The sequence below is a fragment of the Hemitrygon akajei genome, chromosome 11 (assembly GCF_048418815.1).
Source record: "Hemitrygon akajei chromosome 11, sHemAka1.3, whole genome shotgun sequence".
Taxonomy (NCBI): Eukaryota; Metazoa; Chordata; class Chondrichthyes; order Myliobatiformes; family Dasyatidae; genus Hemitrygon; species Hemitrygon akajei.
The window spans coordinates 130,643,950-130,664,281 of NC_133134.1; the positions used below are offsets into that span (position 1 = coordinate 130,643,950).

General features: G+C 38.6%; 1 protein-coding gene across 1 annotated transcript in view; it reads left to right on the top strand.

The window, feature by feature from the left end:
* LOC140736382 (opsin-5-like) overlaps positions 1-20,332 on the top strand; it is a 50,764-nt gene that overhangs the window by 21,045 nt on the left and 9,387 nt on the right. The window contains exons 3-4 of the mRNA XM_073062364.1: positions 14,863-15,048; positions 19,520-19,647. Coding sequence (XP_072918465.1) covers positions 14,863-15,048; positions 19,520-19,647 — 314 coding nt within the window. The remainder of the gene's footprint in view (positions 1-14,862; positions 15,049-19,519; positions 19,648-20,332) is intronic.

Consider the following 20,332-nt stretch of genomic DNA (forward strand, 5'->3'; position numbering starts at 1 on the left):
TAATTGTGGAAACAACTGTAAGAAACATACTTCAGGTAAATATATTAAGAGAAACCAAGTTTACAGACCAATGTAAATTTCATGGCTGTTTTACATTAGGCAGTTGTTGACTTTGAATTATCTGTGTTGGTTTGATCTTGGGCTCTATCACGCACTGTAACTCAGAAAGGCTAAAAATACAGAATGTCAAATCATAAAAAATATCAGTGATTAAAAGCTGTCACAATTTTAACCATGTTATATGGGTTAATGTAGCTGAATAAAAACATTTATATAAACTAATAGCATTCATTATGTAGAGATTATCATATCTCTAGTATAATTAGTATAATTAGAAAATATACATTTTAGTCACAAAGATAAAATGTTCTATTTCAGCTCATTACACTTAATATGCTTTAAAGAAACACGTTGCTGATGCAAATAATTAACAATAATATTTCAAAGATTTTACAAGTGCAGTAACATTCTATAAAAAACTATAAATAACATAGTAAAGCTCTTGGGTATATAAATCTTACCTGACTGCAATATGATTTGAAGTAATATCAAAGAGATGGAATCTTAGATTTTTACAATTTGCTTAGGTCACATAGTAGAATCGCTTTATCACCCCTTGTTATTGTTTCAAATTGTACAGTAAATGGAGCAGTGGTCCAATTGTATGGTAATGATTCTGGTGTATGCCCTACTTCAAAATTTAGCAAAAACTTCTAATTTCAGCCATAATCAACAATAATAAGTGAAGAGTGATATTATTCCCATAAATAGTCAGCAACAAATAAGTTAACTACTGTATATCCAAGAAAATAAAAAGTAATCTTTATAATTAGGATGTCCATCTTCATCACATTCTCACACCAAAGTTCAAAGTAGATATATTATCAAAGTATGTACATTATAGAAATAAAGCAATGTAACTGGGCTATCAATCCACTTCAAATTCAGAGAAGTATCATCACTACAAATATTTCATGTCTTGAACCACACAATGAAATTAATGGTAAAAGAATAAGAGAATGTTGTGAGTACTTCCTGTAGAGTGAAATTCATTTTGGGATTAGTGTCAAATTGCGAAATAGGAAATTGCATCTTATTTTAAATTCCATTTGCAGTGACATTTGGGCAGGTCATAAATTAGAGTGCCAATTTTTTAATTTTTGGGTTTGAGCCATTGTCCGAGATTACTTTCACTTGATTTATGTTTGTGTTCTCCTTTAGCCTTTACAAATGCAAAATAGCTGCAAGGAGTATGGGTTGGACAAGGTCCCATAATGCAGAACTTTTCACTTATTTGCATATAGGCAGTGCTTACTTCCTTCATGCAGAATTGAGAGCAAACAGGGAGGCCAGAAATGTGCAGTCTAATGTCTCCATCCAGTTAATATACCTTAATGCCAATGTTGGGTGATAGGCAGAAGGAAGAGTAAAATCTTCCTTAGTGGAATCTTATCTCCAGTTCCAAGTAAACTCCTCTTCCTCTGTCTGTTTTCTCTGTCCTCCTGATCTACTCAGTTCCTCTGTAGACTCTATTCCCATTTCCACACCACCTTTCATCCGCCTATCACCTATCACCCCTTCTCAGCTGGATCCACCTATCATATATCAGCTTTTGCTCCACCCACCCCTCCTTTCTTTATAGTGGCTAGCTCCCTTTTATCTTTCAGTCGAGATGCAAGGCCTTGTCCTGAAATATCGGCTGTCCATTTCCCTAACACACTACGTTCCTCCAGCATCTCATTTGTTGCTCCAGATTACAGCATATGTAATCTCTTGTGCCCAATATAATATATTAGTCTGGTGATTATCTTATTTCACTTACTGAAGTTTACTGTTCCCTAAATTGGCTGCCATGTTCCCTATGCTATAATATTAATGTTGTAATTACACGTTAAAACTAAAGCACAATGGAACATCCTGAGATTGAAAAAAACATCAGATAAATACCAGAAGTTTTTTTCTTTTTTTGGGGGGGGGGGGGGTTAAACGGTGCAGTAAAATAACTATTTACTTTTAAAATATGCAACATTTTTTGCAGATGAGTAACAGCAGTGATGAAACCAACATCTTCCTGTCAACCATATCTGTGGAGGAAGATATTTTCTTTGGAATAATTTATTCTATATATGGTAAGAGTTTGTTATCAAAGTATGCTACACTGGCCATTTTGAAGTATAAAGTAAATGCTGCAATTATAATTAGGAAATGAAAAGACCTCATTGATTGACTGTATAGCTGAATGCTAAATGACCTTTCAGCAAACACTTACAAAGATCGTATTTCCTCTCATTATCTGTAATTTTTGTACAGTGCTTAATCATTTATTTATAATAATGTACTGCTGGTAACAAGTGTATATTATTCCAAAGGAATATTATTATAAGGAGTTTATATATTTGAATGCAAACATTATTAACTCAGTTCAATTTGCATTTTACAGCACCTTATAACTGTTGGAAAACTAGGGAACTTAAAATATCTTGTACATCTTTTTTCTCATTATGATATAGATAATCTTGATATGTTTTTGTGACTTTAGCATGACTATTAATTTTTTAAGGTAATAAGCAGTGGCTTGTATTTTGGGATTAAAAATAATAATGAGAGGATTGGCATTCACAATTACTAAAGAGTAAATCAGGTGTAAGTCCCACCATTTACGCATTACTGTTTCTTCTTTGGCTGTCCATCGATTTTGATGTTGACTGAGGCCTGGGCAAGGTTGGATGGAAGACCAGCAGTTGCCCATGCTGCAAGTCTCCCCTCTCCACGCCACCAATGTTGTCCAAGGGAAGGGCACTAGGCTAATACAGCTTGTCACCAGTGTTGTCACAGAGCAATGTGTGGTTAAGTGCCTTGCTCAAGGACACAACACGATGCCTCAGCTGAGGCTCAAACTAGCGACCTTCAGATCACTAGACCAACGCCTTAGCCACTTGGCCACACATTACTGTTTAACAAGGATTATAAGGAGTTGTGTCTGATCTGTGCTACTCCTCCACAATTAATACTTGACCGTAAACTGAAAATTCACATACAAGCAACAGTATGAACATATCAATAAAATTTAATCTTCATCTGTTTATACTGTAAGTGACTTTGTAATAACTTGGTTAGCAATACTGTCAAAATAACATAATTGTTAGTGTAGAATCATATTCCTTTAGAATCAGGATTGAATGCTCAGAAAAGTACAATTTATCTATTGCTCTTCCCGTCGTATTTCTTTCCTTTTAATCCTATTTTTCTTCTCTTTTGTTTGCTCTGGCTTTCAGTTTATGATTTTACATTAATTGAGAAATTATAATTTATATCCTGATTTAGGCTATAAATGCCTTGATGAAGTCCATGCAAAATTTACATTTCTAATGTATGGTTATGATATTTCAGCTTCTTCCTTAATTGGAGTTCATTATATACAATGATTTAAATGTGATTTAAATTTCCTTTCTATTTCTGCCTGTGCTGTTTATGTGTGTCCAGTCAAACCCTTGCTGACTGTCCTGTTCGAAATTTATTTATTAATTTATGGGGTGACGGTGTCTCCAGCTGAGCCAGCATTTATTGTCCATCCCTTGTTGCCCTTGAGAAGGTGATGATGTGCTGTCTTCTTGAATGGCTGCAGTCCCTGAGGTGCAGGTACACCCACAGTGCTGTTAGGGAGGGAATTCCATGATTTTGACCCAACATGCCAACTTGAAAAGCATCAGGGCACCCCAGTTAAGGGGCATCATGGAGCAAAGTTCAAAGTAAATTTATTATCAAAGTGCATACATACATGTCACCATATACAACCCTGCGATTGTGCATACATACATGTCACCATATACAACCCTGCGATTCATTTTCTTGCAGGCATACTCAATAAATCAATAATGGAATCAGTGAAAGTTTGCACCAACAGGGTAGACAACCAGCGCTGAAATGGCAAAAAGCTGCAAATACAAAAATAAATTTAAAAAAGGAAAATAATAATAAATAAGCAATAAACATTTAGGACATGAGATGAAGAGTTTTTGAAAGCGAGTCCAAAGGTTGTGGGAACAGTTCAGCGATAAGGCAAGTTAAGTTAAGTGATCCCCTTTGGTTCAAGAACCTGATGGTTGAGGGGTAATAACTGTTTCTGAACCTGGTGGTGTGAATCCTTCTCCCTGATGGCAGCAACACATGACCTGTGTGGTGGGGGTCCCCGATGATGAATGTGCTCAATGGTGGGATTGGCTGTATCCACTCCTTTTTGGAGCATTTTGTGTTCATTGCTATTGGTGTTTCCATACCAGGCTGTGGTGCAGTCAATCAGTATATTCTCCACTACACATCTGTAGAGGTAAGTCAAAGTTTTAGATGCCATAATGAATCTTCACAAGCTCTTAAGGAATTAGAAGTGCGGCTATGTTTTCTTTGTAATTGCACTTACGTGCTGGGCCAAGGCCAGGTTACATCAAAATAAGCTCTCTGTCAGATTTATCTGCCTTTTGTTGGAGTCTCCCTCTCAGAGGTGTCATGGAGCTGTGCAGGCCCTTTGACCTACCAGATCAACGTTGATCTTTTTACCTGTTTGCCCACAATAGGTCCCTTCATTCTATGCCTTTCCTATTTAAGAATCTAATTATGAAAACACAAAGAAATCTGCAGACGCTGGAAATTCAGACAACACACACAAAATGCTGGTGGAGTGCAGCTGGCCAGGCATCACCTATAGGAAGAAGTACAGTCGATGTTTCGGGCTGAGACCCTTCGTCAGGACCTGTCGTGACGAAGGGTCTTGGCCCGAAACGTCGACTGTACTTCTTCCTATAGGTCCTGCCTGGCCTGCTGCACTCCACCAGCATTTTGGATGTGTTGTAAGTATCTAGTCACCTGTCTCTTAAACATAGCAATTATATCTGATGACATCACCACCTCTGACAATTAGATATCAACCTCTTTCTGTGTAAAAGATCTTTTCCTCGAATCCCATTTAAGTTTTTTTCTCTCACTTTATACCTATGGTTTCTTGTTGTTGATACTCCCACCATGTGAAAAAGATGCAATCTATTCTAGGCCCCTTGTACCTTTATTTAGCAGCCTTGAGCCAAAGTTCTGGACATTGTGAGCAGGACTTTTCAAATATGGAGAATGAGAGATATGTTTCTGATGCTGCAGAGAAGTCCCCAAATGCCTTTCCTGTCTGTACACATGCAGGAGAGCTCTCTGCTGACATGCAGCATTTCACTGTTCATGTAATCTTCCTCCACTCCTGGATGCTGTTTAGTGGCAATCTTGTGCCCATTGAGAGCAGTGCCTGCACTTCCACTGCAGTTGACACCAGGTCCTTGTGAAGAAGAGCAGAAATCTTGCTTTCCTTACTCGACAAAACCTCCTGCAAGAGCGTGGAGGTCAACTCCTCAATGCTCACTGTCATCACACGCATTTGGCAAGGCAGGCCTGACACTGTCCTATTCACTTCTGGAAAGCAAGAGTATCCCGGTAATTATCTGAAAGAAAGATCACCAAAAGCACAGTGATCTAACATGAGAGAGATAAAGTTAGAAGCTATTAAGAGAAAAAGAGATGGAAGTAGAGAGGACCGTAAGGGGGGGGGGGGAGGGGGAACTGGGAAAGTGAAATACATGACTGATAATAGATATGAATAAAGTATGAACTACTAGTGTAGAAAAGTAAAATACATTAGGGAAGGAAGAGGAGAGGAGGGGGTGAGGGGTGCAGGGTGTGACAGAATCAGAGAGAGGGAAGAATAACAAGGCAAATTGTACAGCATCTTTCTGATGCTGTGATTAATTGCAGATATCACTAAATATGATTTTACTTGTTAAATCACTAATGACTGTGCTCATAAAGATGATGCAACCTTACTGCCAATTGAACTTTCAGGTTCAGCAATATTTACCAGATTTTTAAAATATATTAAATATATTCAAGGCAAGTTTGCTATCATATGCGCAAGCACGGACAGGTGCAGATCACAACAGCACCAGAGGCACATACTGGTAGTTCAGACAATGCATGGAATATAAGTTTTACATAAATCATACAAGGTGGTGAAAGGGAAAATAATGACTCACTGACATATCATGATTTTGAGATTAACTTCCTCTTCGCAGCCCAACTTTTTTAATCAACTTAATCTTCAAAATACTGTTCCACATTATTTTTATGACCAATGAATAAGAAGAAATAAACTTTTTGAGTGTTTTGTGAAGTAAAATGTAGGTAGTGATTTTATGACCAGCACTTTAGAACGCTTCAAACTCAAGACACAATAACATTGACACAATGATCAATTTACTTTTACACAATTTTGAAAATATATTCACCTTATCTGCCTCAAAATTTTTTCATACTAAATATTATTAATCTTATTAATTTTACATAACAGATATTAATGTATTGCAATGCATTTGCCACATACAAGGCATTACAGCATTACGGACAATTTGATTAGTTGTCTAATTAGATCATTTGTGTGGTTGTAAGCTCTACTGTCCATGCAATGCGTGTGTGTGTGTATATATATATATATATAATATAAAGCTAAACGCCTTCTCAAAATCACCCAAGGCGGAAGCTTCCTTCATGGTTTTTAATGAGATCTTACTTGTGAAAAGATATTGCTGTTTCAAGGGCAAATAAAGAGAGCATGGAGATGGTTACATTTCCACCGTGTGCTTCAAAATGAAATCTTAATCAGTCCACCCAGGACATGATATAAACATTGTACAATCTATTGTGTACTCAAAGAAGGTTCTTCTCCTTTAGATGCAAAATATGTACATTGAAATATCAGTAGCATTCTTGCTTAGAAGAAATGATTACAAAGGCCAGTGGTGTTAACATGATATTCCTCAGTGGTTAATAAAAAGCAAACGAAGCCATGCCTAACAATGTGTATCTCAGATGAACTATGTCGAAACAGCTTGTGCCAATTATTTTGATAAAGTGCCTAATACAAGAGAGAGCTGTGAAGATGCTGGTCAGTGGCTTGTTACACTTTAACTGAAGCATCAGTGGTTCTTAGAGTGACAAACAAGATTAGTGCTTATATATTACTGATTATTTCACAATTATTTAGTCTTGTATATATTTTACAGATTGTCTGGTAGTCATGAGCTCCATCTTAATTTATTAAATGATGTGTGAATTCTGGAGGACCTCCAGCCTTCCCAATACCACATCTACACCAGGTGCACTGAACTGCAGCTCAAAGACCTTCGCCTCAGATGTGAAACTGAGGGGGTAATAGATAGGAGCTACAGAGAGGTAGTCACCCCTTGTTTGCAGGTCGCAGGTACCTGTGTAACTGTCAGGAAAGGGCAATGCGGAGCACCCCTGTGGCCATTCCCCTCACTAATAAGTATACCACTTTGGACACGGTTAGGGGACAACCTAACGGGCCCCGGGGGGGGGGGGGGGGGAGCCACAGTGACTGTCTCACTGTTGCTGTGGCTCAGAAGGGAAGCTGAGAGAAGAGGACTACAGCAGTGACAGGGGAATCCATGGTTAGAGGGGTAGAGATGAGATCCTGTGGACGTGAAATAGACACTGGGATGGTATGTTGCCTCCCAGATACCACGGCCAGGAAGGTTTCAGAACAAGTCTATAGCATTTGAAAGGAGCTGAAGGAGCAGCCAAAAGTCTTGGTACATGTTGGCACCAATGACATAGGTAGGAAAAGGGAAGAGGTCCTGTAGAGAGAATTTAGGGAGATACGCAAATGATCTTGTAGCACATTTAGAGATTTGTGATAAAATGTTGTGGGCATCACTGAATTGTGGCTGAAAGAAGATCATAGTTGGAAGCTTAATATCGAAGGATACACATTGTTCCAAAAGCAGACAGGTAGTCAGAGGTGGTGGGTAAAAAAATTAAATCAAATTCTTAACAAGAGGTGGCATAGGAATGGAAGATGTAGAGTCCTTGTGGGTAGAATTAAGAAACCACAAGGTTAAAAAGAACAGTAGCTAGGATGTGGGCTACAAATTACAATGGGAGATAGAAATCAAATGTTAAAAGGGCAATGTTACGATTGTCAAGGGAGATTTCAATGTGTAGATAGATAGAGAAAATTAGGTTGGTGCTGGATCCCTAGAGAAGGAATTTGTAGAATGCATATGAGATGGATTTTTCGAGCAGTTTGTGGTTGAGTCCACAGGGGCAAGTCTAGTCTGGATGGTGGGTTCTATAATGAACTGCATTTGATTAGCGAGCTTCAGGTAAAGGAATTCTTAGGAGAGAGTGATCGTAATATGTCAGACCTCACCCTGAAATTTGAAAGGGAGAAGCTGAAATCAAATGTATCAGTATTACAGTGAAGTATAGGGAATTATAGAGGCATGAAAAAGGAGGTGGCCAATATTGATTGGGAGAGGAAACCAGCAGGGATGATAGTAAACAGCAATGGCTGGGGTATATGGAAGAAATTAGGGGAAGCACAGGATAGATATATTTCAAAGAAGAAGTATTTTAAAGACAGGATCTTGAAACTGTGGCTAACAAGGGAAACCAAAAACAACAGAAAAGCTAAAGTGTGGGCATATAATAGAACAAAAAATAGTGAGAGGTTAGTGATTGGGAAGTTTGTAGAAACCAACAGAAGTTAACTAAAAAATCCAGAAGAAGGGAAAAGATGAAATATGAAGATTAGCTAGGCAATAATGTCAAAGGAAAACAAAAGTTCTTTTTCATATTTGTACAGAGTAAAAGAGCGGTGAGAGTAGATAGTGGACCACTGGAGATGTACCAAGGGGGCAAGGAAATTGTGGCTGAACTGAATAAGTATTTTGCATCTGTCTTCACTGTGGAAGATACTAGAAGTATGTGTGAAGTCAAGAGCATCAGGAGGCATATGTAAGTGCATTGCTATAATAGGCTGAAGGAGCTTGGAAAGCTGAAATGTCTGAAGGTAGGTAATTCAGATGGAATATCCCAGGGTTCTGAAAGAGGTGGCTGAAGAGATCGTGGAGGCATTAGTAATAATCTTTCAAGAATCACTAGATTCTGGCTTGATTCCAAATGACTGCTAATTTGTAAATGCCACTCCACTCTTCAAGAGAGGCAGAAGAAAGGAAATTATAGGCCAGTTAGCTTGACCACTAAGGTTGGGAAGACGTTGGAGTCAATTGTTAAGGATAAAGTCTATGGGTACTTGGAGGCACGTGAGAAAATAGATCAAAGTCAGCATGGTTTCCTTAAGGGAAAATCTTACTTGCCAAATATGTTGGAATTCTTTGAGAAAATGGAAAACAGGATAGATGAAGGAGAATCAGTGAACGCTGTGCACTTGGATTTTCAGAAGGCCTTTGATATGGTGCCACACATGCGGCTGCTTAGCAAGAAAAGAGCCCATGGTATTACAGGAAAAATACTAGCATGGATAGAGCTTTGGCTGATTGGCAAGAGGCAAAGAGTGGGAATAAAGGGAGTCTTTTCTGGTTGGCTGCTGGAGAGAAGTAGTAGCCTGCAGGGATCAATGTTGGGACCTCTTCTTTTCACATTATATGTCAATAACTTGGATGATGGAATTGATGGCTTTGTTGCCAAATTTGCAAATGATTCAAAGATAGGTGGAAAGGCAGGTAGTGTTGGGGAAGCAGGGAGCTGAAGATTGACTTGGGCAGATTAGGAGAATGGACAAAGAAATAGCAAATGGAGTACAGTGTTGTGAAGTATGGTCATGCATTTTGGTAGAAGGAAAAAAAGCATATACACTTTTCTTAACAGACAGAAAATCCAAAATCCAAGATGCAAGGAGACTTAAGAATCCTTATGCAAAATTCCCTAAAGGTTAACTTGCAGGTTGAGTCGGTGGCGAGGAAGGCAAATGTGATGTTAGCATTATTTCAAGTGGACTAGATTATAAAAGCAAGGATGTAATGCTGAAGCTATATAAGAGGATGGTAAGGCCTCACTTGGAGTATTGTGAGCAGTTTTTGGCCTCTTATATAAGGAGGGATGTGCTGACATTGGAAGCATTCAAAGGCGGTGCACAAGAAAGATACTGGGAATTAAGGGTTATCATGTGAAGAGGATTTGAAGTCTCTGGGCCTGTACTTGCAGGAATTTAGAAGAATAAGATGGAATCTTAATGAGACATATTGAGTGCTGAAAGGATTAGAAAGAGTGGAGGTGGAGAGGTGTTTCCTGCAGTGGGAAAGTCTAGAACCAGAGAGCACAGCCTCAGAACAGAACGGAGTTGAGGAGGATTTCTTTAGAATCTGTGAAATTTGTTGCCTCAGGCAGCAGTGCAGACCAGGTCATTGGGTATATTTAAGGTGGAGGTAGATAGATTCTTGATTAGTCAGAGCATGAAGGGTTATGTGAAGAAGGCAGGAGAGTGGGGTTGAGGGGAAAATGGAGAAGCTGTGATGAAATGGCAGAGCAGACTCGACGGGCCAAAAGCTCTAATTCTGCACCTAACACTTACCATCTTTGCATTTTCTCATATAGTTATTTTCCTATAATCAATTGTTTAATTTTACATATAAATTTACATATGAAGCGAGATAAAACAGGTAGAATTGCTAAAGATAAAGCACTATCTGACAAGTCAAGATGAGTTTAGTTTGATATACACAAGTGTATGTGTGCACAGATGCCATGAGAAACTTACCTGCAATAGCATCACAGGCACTTAGAGAGATAATTCACAAGAAAATATAAAATTATACAGGAAATAACACAACTAGATGAAAAGCAAATGGCAATTGTAGTTCAAAATAGTTATAGAGTTTCTATACTGAGGGTTGAGCAGCTTGGTTCAAGAACTGAACTGGTGAATGTTAGTAGTTGTTCTTGACCTTGAAAAGGACGATGTTGAGAAAATTGCTTCGCTGCTTGAGGAAATCTAGAACTGGGGGACATACAGTTGAAGTCAGAAGATAACATACACCTTAGCCAAATACAGTTAAGCTCAGTTTTACACAATTCCTGACATTTAATCCTAGAAAACATTCCCTGTCTTAGGTCAGTTAGGATCACTACTTTATTTTAAGAATGTGAAATGTCTGAATAATGGTAGAGAGAATGATTTATTTCAGCTTTTACTTCTTTCATCACATTCCCAGTGGGTTAGAAGTTTACATGCACTTTGTTAGTGTTACGTATCCCATAACTGGATCACTTACCAGCAAAGATAGAGAGGTCCGCTGAAGTCTGATGGTACCATTTTCAAACGTTTTTATTTATAAAGGGGCACAAAAGTAAGGTTAATACAAACATTCAGATAACATACGTCGTCAATATTCAATCTAAAGTGCAGGTATAGTAATAATCAATCAGAAATAAGCTCTATCGTTGTCTAGGGGATTATATATTGTCCATTTGGAAATATAAAAGTCATTCAGAAGTCTGCAGGCTTCAGCCTTTTGGGAACCGCTGGGTTTCCCGTGTTAGAGAGAGAGAGAGATTGGTGAGAAAAGGAACACTTGCCCGGGTCCTTACGAAGCAAAGCCGTGGAATCAGGGGAGCAGGCTTCCCTGTTGTTAGTTAAAAGTGGTTTTCCGTGATTCCAGCCACAGACTCCAGATTTGGAATCTAACGCACGTGGCTTCCTTCAGAATGGCTTCCCGCTTCGACGGGATCGCTATCGTGTCTCCTTGGTGCGTCTAAAGGGGTCGTCCCCCCCCCCAGACCCTCCTTTATACTTCCTCACGGGATCGCAGGTGTCAATCAGGTTGCAGGTGTCAATCTCTCTCTCAACCAGCCCACTTTGCCCGAGGGCTTTACACGTGGTCTTCATGAGACAGTAGTCAAGGTCGCCTTATTCTGCATCCTGGTGGAACGCGGTATTCAGCAGGTCTCTCTCTCTCCCATTTCCTGTGTCTATTCAGCACGTCTCTCTCTCTCGGGTCATTGACCCCCCCCCCCCCCTTCACAAGGGCTCTTGCGATTCTCACAAAAGAGGGGGCTGGTATCATAACAGTTAGTATTTGGTAGCATTGCCTTTAAATTGGTTAATTTGGGTCAAACGTTTTCGGTAGCCTTCCACAAGCTTCTCACAATAAGTTGCTGGAATTTTGTTCCATTCCTCCAGACAGAACTAGTGTAACTGATTCAGGTTATCAGGCCTCCTTGTTTGCACACGCTTTTTCAGTTCTGCCCACAAATTTTCTATCGGATTGAGGTCAGGGCTTTGTGATGGCCACTCCAATACCTTGACCTTGTTGTCCTTAAGCAATTTTTCCACAACTTTGGAGGTATGCTTGGGGTCATTGTCCATTTAAAAGACCCATTTGCGACAGAGCTTTAACTTCCTGGCTGATGTCTTGAGATGTTGCTTCAATAAATCCACATAATTTTCCTTCCTCATGATGCCATCTATTTTGAGAAGTGCACCAGTCTCTCCTGCAGCAAAGCACCCCCACAACATGATGCTGCCACCCCCATGCTTCACGGTTGGGATGGTGTTCTTCAGCTGGCAAGCCTCACCCTTTTCCCTCCAAACATAATGATGGTCATTATGGCCAAACAGTTCAATTTTTCTTTCATCAGACCAGAGAACATTTCTCCAGAAAGTAAGATCTTTGTCCCCATGTGCACTTGCAAACCGTAGTCTGACTCTTTTATGGTGGTTTTGGAGCAGTGGCTTCTTCCTTGCTGAGCAGCCTTTCAGGTTATGTCGATATAGGACTCGTTTTACTGTGGATATAGATACTTGTCTATCTGTTTCCTCCAGCATCTTCACAAGGTCCTTTTCTGTTGTTCTGGGATTGATTTGCACTTATCACACCAAACAAAGTACGTTCATCTCTAGGAGACAGAATGCATCTCCTTCCTAAGTGGTATACTGGCTGCGTGGTCCAATGGTGTTTATACTTGCGTACTATTGTTTGTACAGATGAATGTGGTACCTTCAGGAATTTGGAAATTGCTCTCAAGGATGAACCAGACTTGTGGAGGTCCACAATTTTTTTTTCTGAGGTCTTGGCTGATTTCTTTTGCTTTTATTTGTAAACTTCTGACCCACTGGAACTGTGATATAGTCAATTAAAAGTGAAATAATCTGTTTGTAAACAATTGTTGGAAAAATTACTCATGTCATGCACAAAGTAGATGTCCTCAACATCTTGCCAGAACTTTAGTTTGCTAATATGAAATCTGTGCAGTGGTTAGACAATGAGTTTTAGTTACTTCAGCCTAAGTGTATGTAAACTTCTGACTTCAACTGTAGCTTCAGAGTTGAGAGGTCACTTTTTATGGTTGAAGAATTTCTTCTCTGAGGGTTACTTTGGAATTCTTTATTTCAGAGAGCTGTAGAAATTGAAACATTAACATATTCAAAATCAACATAAATGATTTGCCCTTTAAGTGTTTTAAGGCTACAGGGATAGGGTAGGAATGTAGACCTGAGGTTAAGATCAGAAGTTCCACAATTCTTAATGGAAATGGAATGTAGCCTGTTCATACAGGGCCATTGGAAGTGAGACTTCACCAGGGATATACTTGATCAAAGCTGTCAGCTCTATACATAGATGGCGATTAACCCTCCATTCTGGTGGGAAATGTTTTCAGAAAGCACAGCACCAGAAGATTAATGGGCGCAAATACATTTCTTTCTATTTTATGAGCATAACTGCTGAACATGGATGAACCATGGTGATGTTCCATGATTCTTTTCCTGCCGTGTCCTCACATTACTCCTGTAAGGAAAAGCTTTGCATTACATGGGCCTGGGTTTGCAGTTGATGATAGAGAACTGTCAACTGTCACTCACTTCAAAAGAAGCTCACTTTTTTTTCCAGATGTCAGTTGAATTCAACACATTCTTCAGAGGATTTGAGGCAAATTGAGAGATTGCTCAAGAAATTAGATTTGAGAATTGTTACAGACTACAACAGAAAAAGTAAAATGGGGGAAATAGAAATTACATTACGATCCTTGTATCAAGAGCGAAGTAAAATAAGACAGGGCTGTGCAATTTGAGGAATATAAGGAAAAAAGTAAACAAATTAAAACAAGATTTTTATTAGTTTATTGTGTTGGCGCATGGCCTAATGGATAAGGCATCGGTCTAGTGATCTGAAGGTCACTGGTTCAAGCCTCAGCTGAGGCAGCATGTTTGTGTCCTTGAGCAAGACACTTAACAACACATTGCTCTGCGACGACACTGGTGCCAGGCTGCTTGGGTCCTAGTGCCCTTCTCTTGGACAACATCAGTGGCATGGAGAGGGGAAGGCTTGCAGCTTGGGTACCTGCCAGTCTCCCATACAACCCTGCCCAGGCCTGCACCCTGGAAACATTCCAAGGTGCAAATCCATGGTCTCACGAGACTAATGGATGCCTATAATTAGTTTAAATATTTACTTTGCCTTTATTTTCTTATGGCATAATGAAACTACATTTTCAGGACCAAAGAGGTTGTTATATTAATTAGTAATTACAAAGGAGAATAATAAATAAAATGTTCTTTTTATTCCTGAATGAACAAAATGAATGGTGGGTATAATTAGTCTAATTTCATTGCTAATAGATGATTCCATCAGCAATGATTGAAATAGTGTGGAAGTATAGGAAATCTTTGAGATCATCTTGTAGTTTTTATTTTGTGTTTAATAGTGCCTGAGGCTGCTGTCAGTTTTACTCAGTAATAATCTGTATTATAAATTGAAATTTTGAAGTTGTATTCCTCAAATGGCCACACAAGCATAATATGCACTTTCTAAAAATAACTGTTAAATACTATCAGATTTCTGCCCTTTAAATTGTTGTCTTTATGCTATTAATTGTTTGAAATTTACACTTGCTAAAATTGATCTACAGGTAATAATATATTTTAAAGAGTTTAACATTTTGTATTTACTTGGAATCATTTTTGTCTGAAGAACAAATATTCCTATCACAATCTATTGTGTACATTAATTGTAGAAAACACAATTTTGTTTTTACAGGTATCTTATCTCTGATTGGAAACAGTATTCTTTTGTTTATTGCACTCAGGAAAAGACACATGCTTAAACCGGCTGAATATTTCATTGTAAACTTAGCCATCAGTGACCTTTCAATGATCATAACTCTATTACCACTGGCCATTCCATCATTGTTTGCACACAGGTAAATGTACTCATTTAACTTTGATACTAATTCCATGTGACTATTCTATAGTTATGTAAATAGTTATGCAAAATTTAATGAGGAATTAGCATATTTGGAAAGGAAAAAATGGTAGTGAACATTCAATCCGATTTAATGCAAGTTTAATCCAAGCCTCACTTCCACACATAGAATTTAAAATTCTTCAACATTACTGTTGTTTGGCCACAGAGTCAAATAATGAATCACTTTGTCCCTGGATGTATTTGCTATAATAGTATATCACAAGGATCCCCTTTCAAGAGGAACTGATCACATTTCATTTTCCCTTGATAGACAAGAGGAAATAAGAAAGCACATGGCTTCACTAAGATTGCAAGCTTGCCCAGGCTGTTATCAACTGTACCCATGTTGCTGGCCAGAAATTGTATGTTTTACGGTTTCCTTCAATAGAATTCAAAACAACTCTGCTCTATCGTTATTGCTCTTATGTATGACCATATGCATAGGAACCCATGCCAATCAGAGGCAGTTATCTGACAGTTATCAAAATCACAATGAACTAGGGTCACCCATTGATGAGAGTGTTTGTGGGGCAGAGAAATTTGCTGATGTTTTGTGTTGAAGCCCTACAGCTTGGCAAAGACACTATCAGGATTGCTGGCAGTGTGGTAAAGATAGATGGAATAAATGAAGAGAGACATGTCTTAGAAGAATGCTTTAAACTTCCAGTATTGTTGGAGAAACAATTGTTCACACCTCTGTACCACTCTGAAAACCACCTTGTAATGGACAGCCATGCTGGCAGTAAGCAGAAGGCAGGAGACTGAGCATCTGCCAATGTGTAGGTATTGGGTACTGAGGCAGACATAAAATTGGACCATTAGACACTGCATCACCGCTTGGAGTCCATAAGTGTGCAGATACAAGATAAAACTGTCACTCCACTCTTTAAGGAAGGATGAAGGCAGCAGAAAGGAAATTATAGACCAGTTAGCCAGGAAATTATGGACCAGTTAGCCTGACCTCAGTGGTTGTGAAGATGCTGGAGTCAATTGTTAAGTATGAGGTTATGGAGTACTTGGTTACACAGGACAAGATAGGACAAAGTCAGCATGGTTTCCTTCAGGAAATATCTTCCCTGATGAACCTGTTGAAATTCTTTGAGGAGATTACAAGTAGGATACATAAAGGGGATGCAGTGGATGTTGTATATTTGGAGCTTCAGAAGGGCCTTTGACAAGGTGCTACAGACAGGATGAAGAGGTCAATACTCCCCAATGCCATTAGGCTTTACAATTCAACCGCCAGGACTTAAGAACTTTTTAAAAATTATTATTAATGCTTTTTGAGATAGTGTTTTAGATGAATATCATATTTTTTTACTGAGTTAAGTATTGTATGTAATTAGTTTTGCTACAAGAAGTGTATGGGACATTGGAAAAAAAAGTTGAATTTCCCCATGGGGATGAATAAAGTATCTATCTATCTATCTATCTATCTATCTACACATAAGGCTGATTAGCAAGTTAAGAGCCCATGATATTACAGGAATGTTACTGGCATGGTTAGAGCATTGGCTGATTAGTAGGAGGCAGCAAGTGGGAATAAAAGGATCCTTTTCTGCTTGGCTGCCAGTGACGATTGGTGTTCACAGGGGTTGGTGTTTGGACCACTTCTTTTTATGCTGTAAATCAATAATTTAGCTGATGGAATAGATGGCTTTGTTGCCAAGTTGGCAGATGATATGAAGATTGGTGGAGAAGCAGGTAGTGTTGAGGAAACAGGTAGGATGCAGAAGGACTTAAACAGGTTAGGAGAATGGGCAAGAAAGTGGCAAATGAAATACAATGTTAGAAGATGCATAGTCGTGCACTTTGATAAAAGAAATAAATGTGCAGACTATTTTCTAAACAGTGAGAAAATCCAAAAACATGAGGTGCAAAGGGTCTTGTGCGTCCTTGTGCAGAACACCCTACTGGTTAACTTGCAGGTTGAGTCGGTGGTGAGGAAGGCAAATGCAATGTCAGCATTTATTTCAAAAGGTCTAGAATACAAGAGTAGGGATGTGATGCTGAGGCTTTAAAGGCACTGGTAAACCTCACCTTGAGTATTGTGTACAGTTTTGGACTCCTCATCTAAGAAAAGATATGCTGACATTGGGTTCACAAGGATGATTCCGGAAATGCAAGTGTTATCATACGAGGAATGTTTGATAGCTGTGGGTCTGTACTCGTTGGAATTTAAAAGGATGAGGGGGGATCTCATTGAAACCTTTCGAATGTTGAAAGGCCTAGAGAAAGTAGATGTGGAAAGGATATTTCCCATGGTGGGGGGTGGGGGTGGGAAGTCTAGGACAGGAGAGCACAGTCTCAGGATAGAGGGGTGTCCATTTAAAACAGAGCAGCAGAGAAATTTCTTTAGCCAGAGTGTGGTGAATGTGTGGAATTTATTACCACAGGTCAGCTGTGGAGGCCAGGTCATTGGGTGTATTTAAGGCAGAGCCTGATAGGTTCTTGATTGGACACAGCATCAAAGGCTATGGGCAGAAGGCTGGGGAGTGAGGCTGAGGAGGGGAAAAACGAATAGCCATGATTGGAGGTTGGATCAGACTTGATGGGCTGAATGGCCTAATTCTGCTCCTATGTCTCATGGTCTTAAAAGGCTTGGTGCGAAGATCTAGTTGAAGCACAGTGTCAAGTTGTCTGTTCAGATACATCAGGTTATACTGAAAACTGCGAAGTACACGATCAAATGCATGAAGTTTCCACTCTAACACAAGTTTAGTTCACACAGTTCTTGAAGGGAAAATGGAAAAGTGATGTTGGAATAGAAATGAAATTGTAATTAAAGTTATGAAAAAACAGCTTAATTAATATGATCATGATTTTCTGTTACCATCACTAGAGGCAATTTAACAGCCATGATAATCAGAACTGAAATGATGGTGAAATGTGTCATGAATGTGATACCTTGCAAAAATAAGAGATAAAATTAGACAAGCACCTACATTCCATCAAGAATCTTAGAAACATTCATCATAGTTCTGTGTTCATGAATAAATTTGTAGAAGAGCTAATACAAGAAACTATTGAAATGAGTCAAAAAGGGATACCTTCCTCAAGGAGAGCACCTTAACAAAGAAAGTCAGGCAAAATCAGTCAAATCTGCTCTGAAACACTTTGTTCTTTATCATTTCAAGTAACTAAATAAATCTGGAAGATAGTTTCAATGATAGTGACCATAAAGCCTTAAATTTGATGTAAAACCCATCAGTTTCAATTGCTTCTTTCAGGGATGGAAACCTGCTCTCCTTACTGATCTGGCCAGTATATGATTCCAAAGAATCAATGTGACTGAATCAACACGTTTGAAAGCGGATGTACTCAGCAGGTCAGGCAGCATCCGTTGAAATGAGCAGTCAACGTTTCGGGCCGAGACCCTTCGTCAACGGATGCTGCCTGACCTGCTGAGTTCATCCAGCTTTTGTACGTGTTGATTTGACCACAGCATCTGCAGTGTATTTTGTGTTTACAATATGACTGAATCTGGTTTCATGAAAAGTTAAAAAATGTTAGAGTTATCCACTTCCCAGAAATAATATTAAAAATCCACTCCCTAATTCTTAACTTTTCCCATGATCCATTCACACACAACCCTATGCTTTCTGAACTACACTGTCTCATCATGCACTGCGGTATTTCATTCATCTGTATCTTATCCCAGTCAAGTAATCCTATTTTATAATTTTCAGAGAGAGAGATAAAAGACTGCAAATGTTGGAATTGAGGCAACACACAAAATGCTGGAGGAACTCAACATGTCAAGCAGCATCAATGGAGGGAAATGGACAATTGATGTTCCAAATTGCGATCCTTCACTTGGACTTAAAAAGTGGAGGTAGCTAGTAAAAAAATAAAGGGAGGGAGTGAAAAGAGGTAGAGCAAGAGTTGATAGGTGATGGCTAGATCCAGGTAGGAAAGATGTCAGAAACTGTCAGGTGATAGATGGAAATGACAAAGAACTGAATATGATGCAATATGAAAGGAAAGGAAGGTGACGTATGGAGAGGTGGTTGGTTTAGAAGCATTAGGGGGAGTATGTGTGTGAAGGGTAGATGGAGATGAAGGGAGAAAGATGAATCAGGAGTAGAGAGAAGTGGATAAACATAAAAATCCATGAATGAGAAATATAGAAATAAATAAGTGACAAGGCAGCATGGCTAATTATTGAAGTTACAGAAATGTTGGAGGAAGATGCAAGGAATTGGCACACTAGAAAATTTTATGGCTATATTGTGGCTTTCTGTACGAAATATCCTCCAGCACAAACGTTTGCATCAAGGGCTGTCTTAATCTGTTGAAATATATAAATCACTTGAGTCCTATTTGTTTAATGATACACTAACACATTAACATATTTTAACATATTGTCATTAACATATTGTCTACGTACCCATAAAAGGTGACTAACAAAGTGATCTCTCTTCCAGATGGTTGTTTAGTCAAAGGTGGTGCAATTTTTATGCCTTCTGCGGTCTGTTATTCGGTGTCTGCAGCCTTACTAATCTGACAATGTTGAGCATTATCTGCTGTATGAAGGTCTGTTACCCTCTATATGGTAAGTTCTAACTCATGTTTATAGTGGCTGATTTTTTTTCTGAACTATGTCATGTTAATAAAAAAATATTATATTGATAGCTTACACAAAATTTTACTAGCTCAAGTGTGATTATGTTTAATAGTTGCCAATATTGTTTGGAAAATTGTTTTTAATTTGCATACATTCTACAATTGTATAATACAAAGAATTTTTTAAAAAGCCAAGTTTTGTAATGGCTACAGTTCACAAAGTTATCAGACAAGTAGTAAAAGTTTCCCTTTTTTCTTTACAGATACTGATTTTATTTTTACATATCCCCAGCAACATATGCATTAATTATTAAACATATGAAATTTCAAATACAATGAGCCTGTAATAATACAGCATTTCTAAATTGCCATGTACTGAAGAGGATTTTGCAATCCAATGGATTGACAATAATGATGAAACATTAGTGTGGTTTCTTTTTCCATGGATGCTATACTTGATCTGCTGACTATTTCCAGCACTTTTCTGTTTTATTTCAGATTGATAGCATCTGCAATGCCTTGATTTTGTATTAAAAATGTAATATACTGTCATGAGCTTTCATTGTTTGTCATGAGATTGCAAGATATATGCCATTATAATTGTAAAACTAGCAATTCACGTCACTGTTAATGTCTTGATCTTTAATGCGTCAATCAACCTAAAAGTTAGACAC